Below are 19,266 nucleotides of genomic sequence, written 5' to 3'. Positions count from 1 at the left end.
TTACAGTTTGACATGAAATAAATAAATCTTGCTTTCTGCGGTGTGGCAGGACAGAGATCGGAGCAGTGTTTGCAAATCTCCAGACTTTATGCATTTTATCACAATGGGGGATAATATACTGATCAGATTAATCTCGTCAATTTCTCATCTATATTTAGTGTTAACACAAAAATATTGAGGACCTGTGCTTGGGCTTCAAATGAGGAATATCTATTCTAAAAGATTTCCACATAAAATATCCCAGTTGAAGCGAGTAACTGGTGATAGTTTTTGTGCAAACACATCATTTCAAAGAATTTGGTATATATAGCTGAGTAATTACTTTGGTAATATTATTTCAATTGTTGATATATCAAAATTAAATATTAACTTCTACCCACTATCACCAATACATTTCCAAAAAACTTCACTATAAGCAGCTTAGTGTGGTCCATTTAATAGCAGACATAATGAATGATGCAGATGGACCGGAATATTTTTATGTCCTGTTTTTCTAATTTGCTTCCCAATATGACAAAAGTTATTTATTCAGGACCCATAGATGGCATGTCCCCGATCCTTTTTCATTGCATTTATGTGACGACATACAATGTATACCAACTCTTGAAGATAAAGATGCATCTTGTCAGCTGTTCCACCAGCAGCGATAGAAATATTACATTGTTTGCAATAACTTATGAAGCTGTTCAAAAGGAGAAAAGAAATAAACAAGGCCTTGGAGTATTAAAGAATGTTTTTATTAATTAAATACAAAAAAGTTGTAGTATTAAGGACTAACACAGAATGATAGAAAAGGCACAATTACTTAAAAATCACACTGTGCCATGAAAAAATAAAACTTTTATTCTGGCTACTGTGGCTGAAAATAGATTATTTTTTCTCAAATGATGATTCTACACTTGAGATAGCCCGTGGTAGTACAATGGCTCGGCATGAGTAGCGGTGTTGAGGTCCACATTTTCCTGTTGCGTCTAGAAGGCCTGTCGAACAAACAAATGGATAAAAGAAACAAGTTGTCATGAAAGTCCTACTAATGAGATTTCATTAAATTTGATCATTCCTTCTTTTGCTATAAGAAAAAGCCAAAAATTCATTCCTTTTTAGTGTCAATTTCCTATTACTGTTCATCTGATTTTCAAACTGGTCACATTACATTTTTTCCCAATTACAGCAAATCAGTTTAATTTAAAAGGAGAATGCTTTGAAAAAACACTACACCACACATTTATATATGTACTTCAAGAACTCTCCAGTAATTTGCACAAGTTTTCTGGAAACAGCAATAATGTATTGCACTTTTAAGGTAAGCAAATTTATTTGTATAGCACATTTTATGTACAAAACCAATAGAGTGCTTCACAAATGACATTCAAAGCATTACAGGGGAGAGTGTGAAGCATTGAAGAGTACAATAAAAGAACATAAAACAAACAGAGGAAGATCAAAATAGATAAAATGCATTAAATAAAAGTTAGAGTGTGATTAATTAACAGTTGTTTTGACAAGAGGTGGAAAATAAAAACAATTTCAGCCTTGGCTGAAAAAAGGCTGAGAGTTTCAGGAGACATGCAGTTTTCTGGGATTTTGCTTCATATGTGAGGAGCATAAAATCCAAATCCTTACACACCATGTTTAGTTCTGACTGGGAACATAAAGTAAATTTGACCCTGATGATCTGAAAGGTCTGGTTGGTTCATAACAGAAGAGAAGATCCTGAATGTATTTTGGTCCAAAACCATTCTGTCAAAGAATTTACATGAAAATCCTGAAGTTAGTTTGTAAAGCACAAACAGCAAGACAGTGTAAAGACCTGAGAAATGAATTAATATGATCCACTTTCTTGGTCTTATTGAAGACTTGAGCAGTGGCACTCTGGACTAACAGTAACTGTCTGATGGACTTTATAGGGAAATCTGTAATCAGCCCTATAATCCTCAATGTTTTTTTATTTTTCTTTTCCACAACAGCCTTAATGTAACTTCAACTAAAATTCAGGCAATTCCCAGATTTCTGGCTTTGTTGTTAAGTTGGAACTTAGCTGTTTTAAGCCGAGCGATGACTAAATCTTTTGTACTTGGCTCCAAAAAGATATTATTTCTGCTTTTTTTTTTTTTTTTTTTTTTCATTTAACTGAAGGAAGTTCTGGCACATCTAATCTTTATTTTGATCGATGCATTTGATCAGTGTAGGGCAAAAATATGAACACATGAATTTGTAATGTGTAGACGACTTACAAAAGAATATGGTGGTTTCACAAGAAGGAGCAGACCTTCTGTGGCCTGAAGGGGTTGGTGCTTGAAGACACACCAGTGAGCAGAGGGTCCTGCATGGCATTTTGTAGGCAAAACTGCTGTAGGTCTGCAGCCGCTTGAGAAACCTGAAGGTAGAGGGGGTGAAAAAAATGAAAGGAAAAAACAAAAGTTTGTCATAGTAGTTTACTTGTCATAACTCAGGGAAATTCTTAAATCAAATGACGGGGCCCTTCCTGGGTTTCATACAAAGATACAATACCCGCTTGCTTTCATCCATTTGGAAAATCAAAGAAACTACATAGCCCTGAAGGCAGATTTTACCATCAAATCCGAGGTGGATATAAAAGCCGACTGAATCAATTTAGATTGCTGGCCAGCTAGAAGTGCAAAAACACTTGAATAATTATTATCCTCAGCTAAAGACAAGAAGGTTATAAGGGTAAAGATAAATAAAAGCATACATACGATTAAAAAAAAAAAAAAAAAAAAAAGTTAATGTCATGTTGGTATTTTTTTTTTTTTTTTTTACCAATCCTAAGTCAAACCTGTAAAAGTTTAGTTCTGTGACTTCTCACTTACCACTTTGTTATAAATGCAACCTTTCATGGCTAAATGCATGATGACAATGGATGACAAATTACATGTCGAGATGGCGTTGGAAAAACACGAAACATGACTAAATATCCACCAGACCTATTTTCCATGTAAATATACCAATACGCTTTTCCACGGAAAGTTCCTAACTTTTATAACAACCTGAGATGCTACTAATGGCACAACAGCTAGCTTCAAACGTAAACTTTATTGAATAACTTTTCAAGATGCGGACTCGTAGTCATTTACAACTTTAAAAACGCGTCTTTTACAAAACAACGCCCTGTTGCGCCTGCGGGCTAACGCCCCGCTAGCTTCTAGCACAAGCTAGCGTTGCTAATCGTCTAGATTTCTCCGCCTTATTCGCCACAAATACTTCTCACCTTCACTCTGTTCAGGTTGGCCTCAATGCGGAGCTGTTGGACCGTCTTCCTCAGGGTTACCAGGCTTGAGGAACTTGACATTGTCACTCGTTTTTAAATGAAATACAAACGGACCAGAAGTCGCTTTTCTTGGGAGGATGCTACTGAAACAAAGCAAATAACACATCCGGATTCCGGTTGTTCACTTTATTGAACTACAATTTTATTGGACACCAGGGGGCGCCAAATCAAACAAGAAAGTATTTTTATTTCTTAAAAAAAGCTTTATTGTGTCGTCACCTCTGCAGAGCAAATAATCTATCATCAATATGTGATTTAAATACAATAATTTCATCTACGTTTCTAGATAGTAAACAAAGTCATTTTAATCTTAATCGGCCTAAAAAAAAAAAAAAAAAGAATAATTCCTTCAAACTTAAAATCACAGCAATGAATCCAGTTTAAAAACATGAATTGTCATGTCCGCACCATTTGGTGAAAAAACAGGGGAATGAAAGAAATAAAATACATGAAGAATGGCAGACCTATTAAAGTGCTTTCCTGTTTGATCAACTTCAGTGCATGTCTGCATATTTCTATGGTGAAAACATCTATCAAATGTTTATGGTGATGCATGAAACCCTCTAATGACAAAAAAAAAAAAAAAAAAGGTAAAAGAGGTTAAGTTAGACTGTTCTGATCTTCATCCAATGAAAAAATACTCAAGTCACCAGCGCAACATCTGTTTTTTGACTTGGTCCGAATATCTCCATTTTCGATTTTGCTAGTTTCCTGCCAGCGCCCTCGACTTGGATGTCTGGAGAAAAGGGAAAAACATTCAATCAACAAATGATTGATGCAACACACAATAAATTACAGCCACTGTATACGGTACATTATTTGTGTATTTATACTTAAAGCTATAGTTGGTAATCTTGCTCCGAAACAATTTTTTTTTTTTTTTTTTTTTTTACTCTGGGTGAAGTGGTTTCTCGTTCTGATAGTAGTCTATACATTTTGTAATCATAATAAATAAATATAGTTGACTTATCATTTTACTATAAATCTGTAAAAACTGACCAATCAAAACGTTTGGGCCAAATTGAAGTTGTTCATTTCCTATATTTCATAAGTTTCTTCTCCCGGCTCCCCTCCTCCCCCTCCCTCAACATAAACCTGATAGCGACACCCTGCATATAAATAGTGTGTTAGGATGAAAATATAAAGTAGTGAAGAAAAAACTCAGAAGTCAAGCATAGCTCAGAAAATGCACGAGGGATTTCCCACACCCAGCTTGGTTTATTTGCCTCCTCCAGCTAAACAGCCGAGAAAGAAAGTTGTAGGTGGAAAAAGCTGCAAATAAAAAAGCCCTGGATTGGGCGTCTCAGTGGTGTGTCAAACAGATTATTGATTGGAGGGGGAGGAGCCAATACAGGGTGCCACTTTCAAATCTTGCTCACTCCCCAACATTACTACCCCAGCTTTAACTGCTTCGTGGCATTCCTAGGAAAAACCGCATATAAAATTTATAAATTTAACTCCAGCAGTGAAAAAGGATCTACAGATAGTATTACCTGCTGTCTGGTATCAGTCGGAGTGTCCTGTAAAGTTCAGATGTAGATGGTATAACAGCACTTTGTGAAGGTTTAGGAGTGGAGAATGTAGTGTATGTTGATGATTTGGCCAGTCGAACTTTTGCTGAAGACATCCTTATCTCTGGCTCACTTCCTGTAATGTAGGATATAAATAATAATTCAGCTGTAGATTTATATAATATATCTGGGGTTTTTAATTCTCCCGTTTGTGAAGACCCATTACAGGACCTTTAAATTCAAACTCTAGGTATATTTTACTTATCTTACTGTTTGAAAGCAGCAACAAAAAGAAAACTAACGTTGATTAAACCAGTTAGGAACATTGTCAACTATTTCTAAGAGGAAAAAGTTGCATCTGTTGCTGTGATATGATTTTCCTTCATAAACCGTGACTTACTAATGGATAAGGCACTTTGACCATCTGATGAGGAACATCTATGGTCTGTAAAGGGAGTCATGTTCAAAAATTGGTTCTTGAGCCAAGCAGCACGATCTTCCTCAAAGGCCATTTTCTGTACAAAACAAAAATAAAAAATACTGACCCAAATGCAATGACAGCACTCATTCTACAAATTTTAATAGACTGCACTGTCACATGTAAAGAACAGAGTACCTCTCGCCCCAGGCGAATAGCAGCTTCTGTGAAGTTCTTTCTCTCCCTCTCGAAATTTTTCTTCTGCTCCTCGAAGAGCCTCCACTCCTCTTTGAGGCGCTCCTTTTCCTCCAGTGTGTAGCAGTCGTTAAGAAGAGCTGCTGTCTCATCATCAAATGATGTGTTTAGCTGTTGCTGAAAGAGCAAAAATCCATCTTTTACAGCTAATTATTAATTTATATCTAGAAATCATTTTCAGGAATCCTTAACAGACAAGGTTAATTTCTCTAAAGTGCTTATTCATCTCAATCTGAACACACAAAGAGGAGCCCAGTATAAACTTAGCTAAGCTTACTTGGAGAAGAAGTTGCTGTGCATGAATGAACTCTTTGCACTGCTGGACTTCACTCCGCATCCTGTCCATTTCATCCTCATGAGTTTCCAGTGGGATAACATCTTTGTTGGACTGATTCTGCACTTGAGAAGCTAAGCAGACAAAAAACACTCCATGATTCCCATTTCTTTCCAGGCATACTGCAAATGGTAATAGAAATAGATGCTGATTCACTGTCAATGTGGATGAATGATGGTTAAAAAAGAAAAAAAAGAAAATTATTTTCTCACAGGACTATTTGTGTCGGGAAGACAAAATAACAAAATTTAAGATCTGCTGTTTTAACCTGTGAACACATTCAGTTAACCAACTAGTTTCTTGGTAGGAACACTGACAATTAATTTAGAAATTGTAATGAGACAAACTAACGTGAAAATAAACAACTTCATTAATGTCCTCATAACTTTGTACACAGCAAGCAGATTTTATAGACCAGTCAGATCAATAATTAACCTGTGTAGGCCCAGAAACGCATCTGCCCACTGGGAACATGTATGTTATGCTCAATCCAGTCTGTCCCCGAAAACATCAATATGCTCATTTTACCAAAAAATAAAACGGATACCAAAAAGAAAGGTCTAAGTAGGATATGTATCGGGAATGTATGCACCTTGGTTGTCCAATTTCTCCACGTGGCTCCTCAGTTTCCTCCATTGCTGCCGAATGCTGTTGGCAAGCTGTTCCTTGGCATGCTCACAGGATTGGTCCAGACTTTCCCTGCTAGTTTCCCCAGTCTTCTCCTCTCCATCTGAATCACCCTGCTGCAAAAAACATAGAAACAACTTTTACTTGTAAACATACAGATGTAACGTAACTTAAGCTGAACAAAAAAGGATGGTCAAATGTTTGGACATGGCACTGATTAGGCAGGTGTGACTAGAGATGTACATGACAAGGCTCCATGGGATTTAACTGGGATTAGTAGAGAAACGGTGAATTTTCATCTAAATCTAAACTGTGTTTTTGCATGAGTCAAATACCTGCTCCTGACTATCATCAGCAGTTGCTCCTCTGGATGATGGCTGGCGTGGACTCAGAATATGCATCATCTCCTTCTTCATCTGCTGGAGGACTTTCTTGAGCTCAGCATTCTCCAACATCAAGGCCCTCTGACTAGCCTCGTAGTCACTGAGCAAAGATTTGTACATCTCTCCCTCATGGCTGCACACAGCGGTGAACGAATACACATTTCTGATTAAAAAATACCAATTATTTACTGAACAAGTGACAAAGTGGCTTCATGATACCTGGCTGTTGCTTTTGCAGTCCTCCAGTGGCTCCTTTTGCCATCGGACCGTCCCAAGCAGTTCAGTACATCAATAGCTATTTATGAAAAATATTATGAACAATTAAAAACTTTTTATTGTTTAAAAAGTTTACACCAACACATATAAACTCTTGTCAGAGAATAGCAGCTTTACCTATTCTTTTATCTTTTCTGTCAACTAGTAGTTGACTGAGGCGTTCCTTCAGCTTTGCAGACTCCCTCTCTTTTCTTTTGGCATCATGACCGTATTGAGAGGCACGGCTGGCAATGATACTCTGGAGCTTCTGGACCTGTTAACCAATTACAAGTTTGTCATGTTTTTGCTTCATCAAATAAAAATTTGTAAACAAAATGACTTCTGCTTAGAGTATAAAGGAAAATCTCCACCTCGTCTTTTTCAGTTTTTAAGCAGCTCTGCAAAGTCTTGATTTTCAGTTGCAGCTGCCTCTCTGTCTCATGTAGACCCGACTTCTCTCTTATGGACAGCTCCAACTGGTCCTGAAAGGAAATTAACAACAAAGGGATCAGTTCAAGATTGAAGCTGCAGAAGTGGATTTCTTAGTAGCCTGTGCTTCATCCTGCAATTAGCTGGCTATTTTCAGGATTAAACTAAACAAACTGAATGTACAAGGATATCAACAATAAGCCCTATATGCACATCAGTTTTACATTTAAATCTTTGTTTTGAAACTGAACAAACAATTTATTCATGAGGCTTCTTTTTTTTAATTATTATTATTTGACCTCTTTTCACTTGAGCTGGAAGTGAATAGAACCTGAGCACTTAAGAGCACCTGGAAAGCAGAGCAAGCAAATTTTATTCATCTTTAAAATAATTAGTTATGAATTTCTCCTATGGGGATGAAAAAAGTATTTATCCATCCAAGATGGTAAAGTGATACATGCCTTGAGTCTGGAATTGCTCATCTGCATATGCTCCAAAGTGCTGGATTTCTTTAGCTGTTCCTTCTCCAGCTCCTCTAAATGGTGCATACTCCGTCTGTGAATCTGAAGCAACTCATACATGGCATTCAGAATTGGCACTACTTTCAGGCTGGCTCCCCCTGGTGAATCTGCTTCAATACATGTGGAGAGGCCCAGTGAGGAAAGCTCCTGTAAAAGAATGAGGACTTGTGTCATTGTGATGGGGTTTAATGACATCACATCCAAAGAAGATGAAGAGAATTAAGACCATACCTGGTTAATGTATGAAATGCACTGAGGAATATTACTATCAGTGCAAAAGGCACTTATGACATTGTAAGAGTTTTTGGACAAGGGAAAAGAGTACGACAATACAAGATTGTTTTGTCTTGAGGGAGACATCGTCAAATGTGATATGCTGGAGATCTCATAGTTTTCTGAAAGAAGAAAAAAAAAGGAAAAATATAGTAAATGTTGGTACACTGGATCTATTGTTCTTTCTTCAGGTATACTCAAACTAGGTCGCTGCTCAAAATGAGGACAAAAATGTGGGCCACCTCAAGCAGATCCCAAAAAAGGAATGCCTGATAGGCTTTCTATTTTTGAAATTGTCAAGCACATGCAACCCCATTAGAGAAAAATTACCCATAGATGACTCTGTTGTCCACCGATCTCCCATATCGCTGAAACCACTGGGCAAAGGGATGTGATGTCATAAATTACCACCAGGGAAGTGGATTAGCAGCCAGGCAGTGGATCAGAATATCTCACTGGAACACAGCCCTGCAACAGAGCATCAAACAGTGGGATAGACCAGCAATGGATAATCTGGGCTGATGCTACACCCACACAGGATTAACTGTCAGATGTGTGCCAGCAGGGAATAGACTGGGGTTGAAGCACACTCTCCTTTTTGCCACTCACTTTGTAACTGCTGGGCTGTAAAATAATCTGACTCAAGCGAAAGGATTCACAGAGATAAAAATGAGAGAAACCATTACAGAATTACTAAATTTACTGTGCTAGTGTGTTTTAAACCTTTGAGCCCTCAAGACATCATTATAAAACATGCAGTGGTGAAACTGGCTGAAGCAGATACGAGCCACTCCCATAACTTGTACAGCTAAACTTGTATTCAGGGATTGTTTTGAAAGTTGCGCAGACGAACAAAAGGAAAATTTTGCATTTGTGTTGAGGAATGAAACAACACATGCAGGGTGTGAGACTTTGCAGCACTGTGTAATGCCAATGCATCTTTCTGGCGACTTCTTATCAAGCAAACCAGAAACACACAACTTTATCACAAGTAACACTGAGGCGGTGAGGCATTCAAGTGCAGGATAATGACGGCTATATTTAGTCAGTCTGTTTACTAACTCAAGTTTAGAACAAAATAATCTTTTTTTAATGTCTAAAAACATCCGTATCAGGTGTCGTCACTTCATACATGTGTTACCAACACACATACGGTATTTCTGGTGAATTTATGTAACCTACAAAGACGAAAAACAGCCTGCTTAACCTATAATGATGTTGGTATGCTAACCATGAAGAACTATGCTAAATCCACACACAGATTAAACATACTCACTGTGGGACGTGAAATGGGTCAACTACACTCGAGTTTCCAAGTTCGGAGGTGGTGGCAAAAAAATCAACTAGTCCCTCCTTCATCAAAAACACCTGTCACTGTCGCACCGAGCGCTGCTGTCATTTTGCCAGCGGCAATAATTACCCCCTACAACACGTAAACGCAGCCATGCAGAGACCAACACCAGACAGATTTTCAAACAGGTTAATTCACGCTGCTGGGGCAGAGTTTTTTTTTTTTTTTTTTTTTTTAAGCTTTCTCCGGTGGTGCCCTCTAAACAAACTGTATTCTTATTGGAGGAGGCGTTGTTAGGCACCCAGTATGCGAGCCGTAAACTGGATGTACAGTGACGTAAGCGGCCATGCAGATAAAACGCTGTTAAAAGTTAGACAGGAGACAGCACTGCAGCGCCCCCGTGTGGCAGTATTATGTAAGTGTTTCTATAAACACGCGTATTTATGATGTCTATGATCTAGAATCTAGATTCTAGATCATAAGGTAAAACGCTGGTGTCACCTGGCGGCGTCACCCGTGGACTCCTCTCACCTCCCCCTCCCATCTCCCCAGGGTAGGGTGGGTGGCTGTTCATCTGTCAAGCTAGGGTTCTCTATCAGAGTCCTGGGAGCTTGAGAGTGCTACACTGTATCTTAGCGGTTCCTTGGACTAAGCTTTTCTGGACAGCAGGTATCTGTTGGAGCCCCTTCTCCAGTGTGGGGGACACAGCCCCCAATGCTCAGATCACTATGGGTACTACTGTTGTTTTCACCCTCCAGACCTTGGAGGCTTTCACCCTCCAAGGTCTGGAGGGTGAAAGGAGGGTGCCATCATTGGGGATGGATACATTGATCACTACAGATATATATATATAATATATATATATATATATATATATATATATATATATATATATATATATATATATATATATATATATATATATATATATGTGTGTGTGTGTGTGTGTGTGTGTGTGTGTGTGGGGGTGTGGGTGTGTGATCTAGATCATCAACTATGGTCCTTGACTGCAACTACCAGAATAGTTTTAGAAGATTCCCGGACTCAACACAATTAACTAAAATTTAGAACACAACTACTACCTGGTGTAATAATTGCTTTATGACTTAACAACAACATTACAAGCATAAAAAACACACTGAATATGAATATTACATTTTACATCAGTGAATAATTAGGTTAAATACATTACACTGCATAAATCATTTAAATCCTTTACGACGCAACACATCTTTCCACAGCTGTCAGTGAATATACTTAAACAATAATATGATTTACTATGAAAAACAATTATACATTAGAATCAAAGTATAGTTACAGGTCTGGTCAAATTTTTTGTTGAAATTGTACAAAAAGGAGTTAAAACAAGTCACAAAAAAAAAAGTGACAAAAAAACAAAAACAAAAACAAAAACAACATAGCTACTTATAAAACATTTTTGCAATAGGAGGTGATCATGCTAAAAATAGAATATCATTATTTTTAGGCCAATTACAAGCTATATTGCACTACTCTATATCACTCTTCTTTCATGAAGAGTAAAGAGCATTGTTCCACCACAGTGCCCCTAAAAGCAGTACAGTAAGGGGGAAATGAATACATGTTCAACTTGTCTAAGCAATACTTTTGAACTAAGCAGGTTTAATAATTTACTGCACAAGTTTCCAGCAACATAAGTAGAACTCAAGGCTGCATGTCAGAAAATCCAGTCATCCAGTCAAGTAAGAAAAAAAAAAAAAATCATTATTATAGAAATATCATTAGACACTATGACTTGAATTGAATCAGGGCAATCACCGGCACTTCTATTAGGTTGTATTTGCTTTTCATTTCATCCAAAGCAGCAACATGGAGATACACAGCAGGCGGAAGGCTCTACATCGGTCTGGTATCTTCCAGACTCAGGCTGGTCCCTGCACTCAGCAATGAAAGCATAAAGCTCAGACACTTGCTCCTTGTCCTTCTGGCAATGCTGAAAAAGAGCATGGTAAAATACATAATTAAGATATAATTGTTTAAGAAAAAATAATTCCCCACAAGAAGTAAGTATGGCTGGCTCACACTGACTTTGATGGTTTCATAGGTGTCAGTGATGAGAGCGATGAACAAACTGAGCACCATGTAGATGAAGAGTGAAGTGAAGGAGTAGAGGTAAAGTTGGCTGAAAAGCCACACAATAAAACTCTTGTCTTTCATCTTTGTGAAGGTGGCATACACGTCATCGCCATTTATAAGACAGAAAAGGCACTCTGTCACCTTGTCAAGTGTTCGGAACTGAAAAAATATTTTGATAATGATTCAATAAATCAGTGACTGATGTGATGCCAGAACAGAGCACCTGTGTGCTTGAGGAAAATCATTAGATTATATAGTGGATTATAATTTTTGTACCTTGTCATGGTAGGGTCCAAGGACAATCCAGCCACAGAAACAATACCCAAGGTAAATCATGACAGCACAACAGCAGAATCGGATTACATTTGGAAATGCTGCCCTGAGGGTTAAGATTAAGATCTGAAAATAGACAGATTGCTTTAATCTCCTCTGGATATGCATTTGATATTTGGAAAATGCATTATCCACAACACAAAAAGAGTTTCATGAATGTTCTTACATTGTATTTCTTGAAGTAACCAAGGTAGCGGATAACACCAATCCAAACGAGCATTGTGGCTGTTCCCAGCAATATACTACAGACATCATAGTTGTTAAGGAACTGCAGAAAGAAACAAAATTAGTATACTACCACCCCAAGAACCTGATTTTAAGCTCCTTCATGAGATCAGGTTTATCCTAAAAGACAGATTAATTTTTGCAGTGAATAATAGGTGATAATGAAGATAAAACAAACCTTTGTTTGTATTCCAATTTTCAGCACAGAACCCACGATGGTCAGTGTGTCGCTGACAATGATCAGGATATACCAGCCATTCACAAACTCCATACGGTCTGACCAAGTTACAATTTTATTGTAGTAGGCATGGAAGAAAATGTTGAACTCCTACATATGGGCAATCAACAGTGTTAAAGGCAAAGCACACAACTTTTCTGATCATTTTTGAGTTGAATAACTTCAATGAGAAATTAATCAATAATATAACTAGTAAGCTCCCATTTTAAACCTAAAAAAAAGTGTATGTATGATGTTTATGACCATCCGAATAAGTTAGTGGTGTTTCTGCAAACCTTGACCATTAAAGTTAGATTTACATTCTCTTTCGAAAGTCAAAAGACCACAAAGAGGTATTGAAATACACAAATCAAACAAAAGAAAAAAGCAGTAAAGTAACAATAAAATAAAGGTAAACATCTACAAATAAATCAAAGGTCCCAGAAACAAGATATAAAACAAATGAAATTTTCAATTTAACTACAGATAAAACCAGTCAGACTACAATTTGTTAAAGAGACACTTAAACACTCCTAATAGATCTAAATAACCTGCAAAATGCTGCAAAACAGCTGTAAACAGGCCAAGACGATCAGAAAAAAAACACAACATTCAGTGATTTGAAAAAGATGACAAAAAAACATTCAAACTTACATAAAATAATTTTTAAAAATTTGTTTCAATCTTTTCAAAATAAAAGATGTAGAAGAGACAGCATTGACATGCATCTTTATATAGAAAAGGTTTGTGAAATAATGCAGAACCACCACAAAGACTCATTTTAACCAGAATAAAATGCCAAATGATCAGAATGCAAAGAAAAACATCAACAAGATATTTCATAACAGAAACACAAAATGACTAGAGATGCAAACTGAGGAGGGAGATGGGTGAGTGTTGAATGGTAAATGAGATTTTGAAAAAGAAAAACAGAAAAACTTTTTGTGAAACTTTCGCAAAAGGATGACAACCAGATGCAAAATGGCTCCAAGCTATTTACTAGTAATCCAACCACAAAGTAACCTGATAGCATAGGCAGTTAAAAAAAATAGCTTTAAAATGAATACATTTCAGACTGACTGTAAGGATGCACAGATACTGAGAAATAATAAACACGCTAAATGACCACACACATGCAAAAAGCAGAAAATGAGCAAAAGGTTTGGAGAGATGTAAAACATTCATCTGTTCATCTGCAGCTTCACTCTCTTTCAGTCAACCTGTCAGACAATCATCATGCTGTAACTTACAAACTGGAGTTGGACGCCACTGATGACAGATCGCATGCAGAGGATGAGAGAGGTGAAGCAGGCGAGGATGACCGCAGAATCAAATGACAAATAGAGATAATTGATCTTCCCATCTGGAAATCAGAACCATATTTCCATTCAGTTGTGAATTAAAGCAAAATAAAAAGCTTCTGTCCCTCTGCCAGCTTTGCAACCAATCGCACCTCCTCAACTGCATGAGTTTGGGTAATAACTTACAACTGCCTTCCATGTTCCAGTCCCTGCATTCATAAAAGCGAACATGGCTTTGAACATATGTGTTTATCTTCCCGCTGTGTGCACGATTATCAAATACAATCTGTGTAAAAACAAAAGAAAGGATTTTGTCAGAGACATGGCTTGTAAAATGTGTTGTAACAAGTTTTTAAATAATTTATTAGTTGGTACATCCCAAGAACTCAGTAAAGGACATGGTATTTTACAGATACTGCCAAGAACCAACCTTAATGTGGAAATCATAACAGTCTGGTAGCTCGTGGTGCCGCACAGTCTGCAGATTGATGGTTTTCAGAGTGAGGAAGACGTTCACTGACAGCAGCCTTGACATGTAAACACAAATAATCAGCAGCACGCTTACCACCTGCCATCAAACCTATCTTGTTGGTTTAGTTACCCACCTTTTGAAATCTAAAGAGAAATTCTTGTGTGCTGCCAAGCTACCGTTGTGCAGTGACTTTGCTGGGTAGATGGACATACATTCTGTGAGGAGGAAGGTCTTCAGATTCATTGGATAGCATCACAGGGGAATAATTAACCATAAATCCCACTTCCCCTTTTCATGTCACATGGGGAAGTCTGCATTGTGATTATTTTTCATTGCCAGTGAATCAGCTTTTAGAAAAAATAAAAATCATGCAGGAAATATTAAACATGGGTGCACCCTGCGGTGGTAGAAAAAGTTTCATAGCATAACTTTAAGCTTTTGTACCTTGATCAATATGTGGATCAATATCGAAGGTGTCGGTTCCTGGATCGATGCTGCTGTTTCTGTAAAACACTTGACATATGGTCAGAGGTGTGTACTTGCCATCAACCCTCTCATAAGCAAGATTGCCAACAGTCAGGTTTTGGAGATTGGTGTACTGAAAGACAGACACATGAAAAACAGCTTTAATACAGCTGCATTATAAACACAATGCAATGAACAATCTGTGTTAGTGAAGTGAATTTAATGTACCCTGTTGATAATATAGTAGATGTGATAAACATCTGTTTTAGTGTAAAGTGCATAGCTTCCCTGCCAGTGATCCTTGTATCCTTGGAGGAATAGATGTCTAAACGTCATCAGATTTTCCTCTTTAAATGTGACCATCATCTCATTGCTCAGGCCGAAAGAGACCAACTGATCACAAATGAGAAAAAGCATGGTGAGACAAATAGCTATTCAGTGCACACTCACATTTCACCATAAATCAAAGCATGCTTTAAGCTACCTGGACTGTGATTATAATAATTTTTAAAATTTGCAACATCAGTTTCCATGGTTTCTGGCCTCTGGCTCTGTACTTTTCACAGGGATTCATAAAGAAATACTTGAGCCTCCGTCTGAAATCCTCCACCTCCTTCGACCCTGGAGAGTTAGTGCTCCATCTGCAGTGGCTTTTTGGCCTCCTTTCCTCTGACCTCCCAGCCAACAGTGGCTCAGATTCCTCCATTAAACTCAAATGCAAAACAGAAAAGTTAAAAGGTGAATATTTGCAGTTGATCATAAATCTTTATGAAACAGGAAAAGCATGCAGCCATTCCAGTCATACTGATGTTTATCAGACTGGTTCTCCTGCATACATTCACTACTGTCACTGTCTACTCTGTTGGTTCAATTTCAAAATTTACAAAATACATACTAATCATGCTATACTTATGTTCTCAGAAACCACAGATGTACTTTTCGTGTGATTATTATTATGTCTGTTACTTCTCAAAGCACAAATGGCCACAACATTGAGCACACATAAGAAGGTGAATGTAGACTTCACTAAACTATTAAACAATTATATAATCAAACTGTTAATGTCATCGTATTTGTCTAAAACTCATGACAGCAAATAGTTTTAGAAAAAAGCAGGAATCTCATCTTGGTCTAACTGTACCATAGCTTTAAATGTATTCAGCCATAGTTTCACATGCTACTCATGAGCTAAATGAAATACAACAAACATATGAAGATAATATTAATGAGTTACCTGCTAACAGCTGTTTTGTCCCAGTGATCCACAGAGCTATCATCCACTAGTCAGGGATTCTGTGCTGTTTATGAAGACCGGGTGGTGCAGTTGCAGCAACCTTCACCACAGTGACTGTCATTCCTCTGTGTCATCTTTAGTTATTCCAGTTTCTCTGAAAAAAAAAAAAAAGCCTTCCAGATATACACTGCACTCAGAAGCTGGTCGTACGGATTGCAGAGGCTGCCACAGTGTGTACACTAATGGATAATTACTAAACTCTCAAATATTCCTTTGGAGAACGTGCTGAAGATAAAAATGAGTGCTCATTAACTGAGATTACATGTATAGGGTTTGTAAGTTTACACAACACCAAAGCCAACAATACAACACACTTTCAGGGAACCCTGTGGAAAAAACAGAGATATGGAGCTCAAAGCATCCCAAAGCAAGGAATAAATAAAAAACATCATTCTACAAAAAAAAAAAAAAAGGAAATATGAAACACACATTTCAGTAACTCATAAAACAACAAAAAAAAAACATTTCACAAGACATTTCAAAGGAAAAACACTCAAAACAGAACACTCAGCAAAACCCCAAATATGGTATAACAAAGAAAAAATGCATTTATTTCTTTACTTTTACTACTTTATTTCCTGACTTACAGTGACCTGCCCAGGATGTACCCTGCCTCTCGCCCCGTGGTTGCCGCCACCCTTGATTGGCCAAAGCGGTGAAGAAAGTAGATAGATGGATGTTTTATTTCCTACTGTTAATGTTCAGTAAGATTGTTTTGTTGCTATATTTCCTGTTTTTTTATATTTTTATTTTAGTATTAATCCATTTTAGTCTGAAATGTGTTTTGTTCCTCAAGGCCTCCGGACAAAATGGCAAATCATCAAATATTCAAAATAATGACAATAAAAAACAGAACAAAACACACTCATAAGCTAAATTTATACAGAGAACTTTTATTATGAAGAAAATGACTGGAAACAGAGATTTAAAAAAAATTCAGCGCATAAATTTTATTTTCCATCATTCGTTTGTGATTAAACACTTGTAGTGAGCGAATGGAAATACTGGAAAACACCATTCAGATCTACAGATTCACTACACACACACACGCACACACACCCCAACACACACATTATGCTAAAGTAGTCACTCCAGTGTACATAATTTTATTTTCACAGCAACAAAACTGTAGCTGCCATATGTTCCTCTCAACAGTATCTATAAAAGTCCTACTTTAGTTGTAAAAGCAGTAAAAGGTTAAAACAATAATAATAATAATTATAATAACAATAATAAAAGATTACAGACAGAGTGAGTCAGCTTTTTTGTAGTTTGTGACTAATCCGGTTGATGACCACGAGACAGTTTGGACAGTGCCTTAAATGCTGCGAAGCATCAAACACACATTTCTGACTGAAACTATTTTCTTTTCTCAAATGTGTTTTATCCAACCACAGCTTAGTATGTCCGCTGAAACATCTAAGGAGAACATATTTATGTACCATCATGATTAAGATATTTAGATCAACATTAAAATAGGCTAACGTGCTGGCACCAGTATCAAAATCTGTAAAAACATTTTCTGGCTAAATTCCCCCCATTCCCTCTTGAAAACATTGAGAGATATCGTTATAAGTGGTTCATTACAAGTAGCCATTTCTTACTAACCGCTAAATCAAAGGCATCACCAAGACTACATAAGGAGCATTTACTGAGCTGTGTGTTTCCGTCAGTCTGTTCCTTACATCTGTATTGGAGAAGTCTTAATGATACTTGCAAACTTAAAAGATGCTCCTCTGTGATGTTGGAGTGAGGGAATGTGACCGGAGAGGCTGGAAATTTGGGTCACCTCCCCCACTGGTGCACCCTGTCGTTGAGGCATCTATGTTTGAGGGGGGTTCCACAATTACCTCGTCCGGAAGGGGAGGAGCTCCTGGGTCTCCCGGCTTGGGGAGGCTGGAGGATGTCGACGAAGCGATGCCGATGCTGGTGCCAGCCACAGAGGCCAGGTTTCCACACTTCTGTAAAGATGGCAGATTGAGTGAGCCTGCCACATCTGACGTGGAAGGGCTCCGCTCTCCGTATGGGTGGAAGAGGAGGGTGGAGTTGTTTGAAAATGTAGTGGGGAGGTCACTGGTTGTGGTCGGAGGACTAAAGGTGCTGTCGGATGAAGAAGAAGAAGCTCCGACTGCTGAGTGACAGAAAAAAAAAGGGGAAATTGAGGAACGACAGTTGAAAATATCAGGAAGATATTGGACACAAATACTTTGTGGTGGTTCCAACTAACCTCTGAGAGACTCAATCTTCTCATTTTTAGCCTTTTGCACCTCATCCGTGATCTTGGCGATAATAAAGTTTTGTGAACGCATCTCCCGGATGGAGTCGATCAAAGCATCCAGACCACGTGGGTTCTCTGCCAAGATGTCCAGCAGTGTGGCCGTCCTCTTGGCCTGCGTGGTCCTGCAGCTGATTTCTTCTGCATCATCTCGAGTTAGGATCCTGCGAGAACGCAGATAATCCAGGTGGCGATCTGCTCTGATCTTGGAACAGAGGTAGTGCCGTAGTCTGGTCAGCACCTGGACATCCACAGTAGCCATGCAGGACAGAAAAGTCACTTGTCAACATTTTCCATAGAGTTTTGGCCTGTGTTTTATGTACAAAATATGTTGTCAAAACTCATGTTGTCTATTCCTGTATCACTTCTGATAAAAACTAAACTATGTGTTTACAGAACAGGAAATAAATATGTTCAGCCTGCTGGATGTTCATGTAGGTATAAGCAGGGTGTGGTATTTCCTCTGTTTATAGGCCTTTAACACTAAATATTCAGTGAATAAAACTGTTACCACACATCTCATCTTATCAACTTAACCCTAATTTATCTTAATGCTAACAAATGACTAAATTAAGATACTCACGTCTTTCTTAATCTCTGCCATTTCATCTTCAGTGATATAAGAAGCATCCATCCCCGTCAAGAACCCAGGTGTTCCGGGTCAACAATCACGACTACACTAAGTTATCAGCTCGTAACAGCGAAGATAAATACAACAATTAATGACCTGTTAACTTTACATAACTTGACACGTTATTACTTTCTGATAAAAAGTGACGTATCCACCGTTCATTCAACTTTTGTGTCATGAGGGAGAAAAAATACCCGGACTTCCTGATTGCGTCGAGGTAACGACGTCGACACAAGGAGAGAGAAATAACCAGATCTGTCGTCACTTTCACATCCACATCTCCTTTTCAGCCTGCGTTAACTACGTATAATTATTAAACAGAAATTTTAAAAAAAAATCTGGAATGTATAGA

General features: G+C 37.8%; 4 protein-coding genes across 4 annotated transcripts; all 4 read right to left on the bottom strand.

The window, feature by feature from the left end:
* Positions 1-721: 721 nt before the first annotated feature.
* LOC306758617 (guanine nucleotide-binding protein G(I)/G(S)/G(O) subunit gamma-5-like) lies at positions 722-3,368 on the bottom strand. The gene is made up of 3 exons (XM_079243953.1): positions 3,230-3,368; positions 2,235-2,377; positions 722-980 (listed from the first exon to the last, which is right to left on the bottom strand). Exons 1-2 carry the CDS (start codon positions 3,308-3,310, stop codon positions 2,252-2,254), a joined length of 207 nt encoding a protein of 68 aa, XP_079100079.1. The 5' UTR covers positions 3,311-3,368; the 3' UTR covers positions 722-980; positions 2,235-2,251.
* Positions 3,369-3,610: 242 nt separating this feature from the next.
* ssx2ipa (synovial sarcoma, X breakpoint 2 interacting protein a) lies at positions 3,611-9,709 on the bottom strand. Its single transcript, XM_079244175.1, has 14 exons — positions 9,572-9,709; positions 8,626-8,763; positions 8,254-8,417; positions 7,963-8,169; positions 7,444-7,554; positions 7,211-7,346; positions 7,037-7,112; positions 6,770-6,950; positions 6,400-6,550; positions 5,751-5,881; positions 5,417-5,590; positions 5,201-5,315; positions 4,783-4,936; positions 3,611-4,025 (listed from the first exon to the last, which is right to left on the bottom strand). The coding sequence occupies exons 2-14, from the start codon at positions 8,657-8,659 to the stop codon at positions 3,890-3,892; spliced, it is 1,770 nt and encodes a 589-aa protein (XP_079100301.1). The 5' UTR covers positions 8,660-8,763; positions 9,572-9,709; the 3' UTR covers positions 3,611-3,889.
* Positions 9,710-11,417: 1,708 nt separating this feature from the next.
* Positions 11,418-15,420, bottom strand: mcoln3a (mucolipin TRP cation channel 3a; the record flags this gene model as incomplete). Its single annotated transcript, XM_079243403.1, has 12 exons — positions 11,418-11,558; positions 11,654-11,860; positions 11,978-12,100; positions 12,201-12,302; positions 12,438-12,587; positions 13,727-13,839; positions 13,964-14,063; positions 14,208-14,304; positions 14,383-14,464; positions 14,694-14,847; positions 14,943-15,107; positions 15,199-15,420. The coding sequence occupies 12 exons, from the start codon at positions 15,418-15,420 to the stop codon at positions 11,418-11,420; spliced, it is 1,656 nt and encodes a 551-aa protein (XP_079099529.1).
* Positions 15,421-17,729: 2,309 nt separating this feature from the next.
* Positions 17,730-18,984, bottom strand: bcl10 (BCL10 immune signaling adaptor; the record flags this gene model as incomplete). Its single annotated transcript, XM_079243599.1, has 3 exons — positions 18,867-18,984; positions 18,236-18,524; positions 17,730-18,139 (listed from the first exon to the last, which is right to left on the bottom strand). The coding sequence occupies exons 1-3, from the start codon at positions 18,915-18,917 to the stop codon at positions 17,730-17,732; spliced, it is 750 nt and encodes a 249-aa protein (XP_079099725.1). The 5' UTR covers positions 18,918-18,984.
* Between the last annotated feature and the right edge of the window lie 282 nt (positions 18,985-19,266).

This window comes from Telmatherina bonti (assembly GCF_933228915.1).
Source record: "Telmatherina bonti genome assembly, chromosome: 7".
In the NCBI taxonomy this organism is placed as follows: domain Eukaryota; kingdom Metazoa; phylum Chordata; class Actinopteri; order Atheriniformes; family Telmatherinidae; genus Telmatherina; species Telmatherina bonti.
This window is presented reverse-complemented; position numbering and strand designations above follow the sequence as displayed.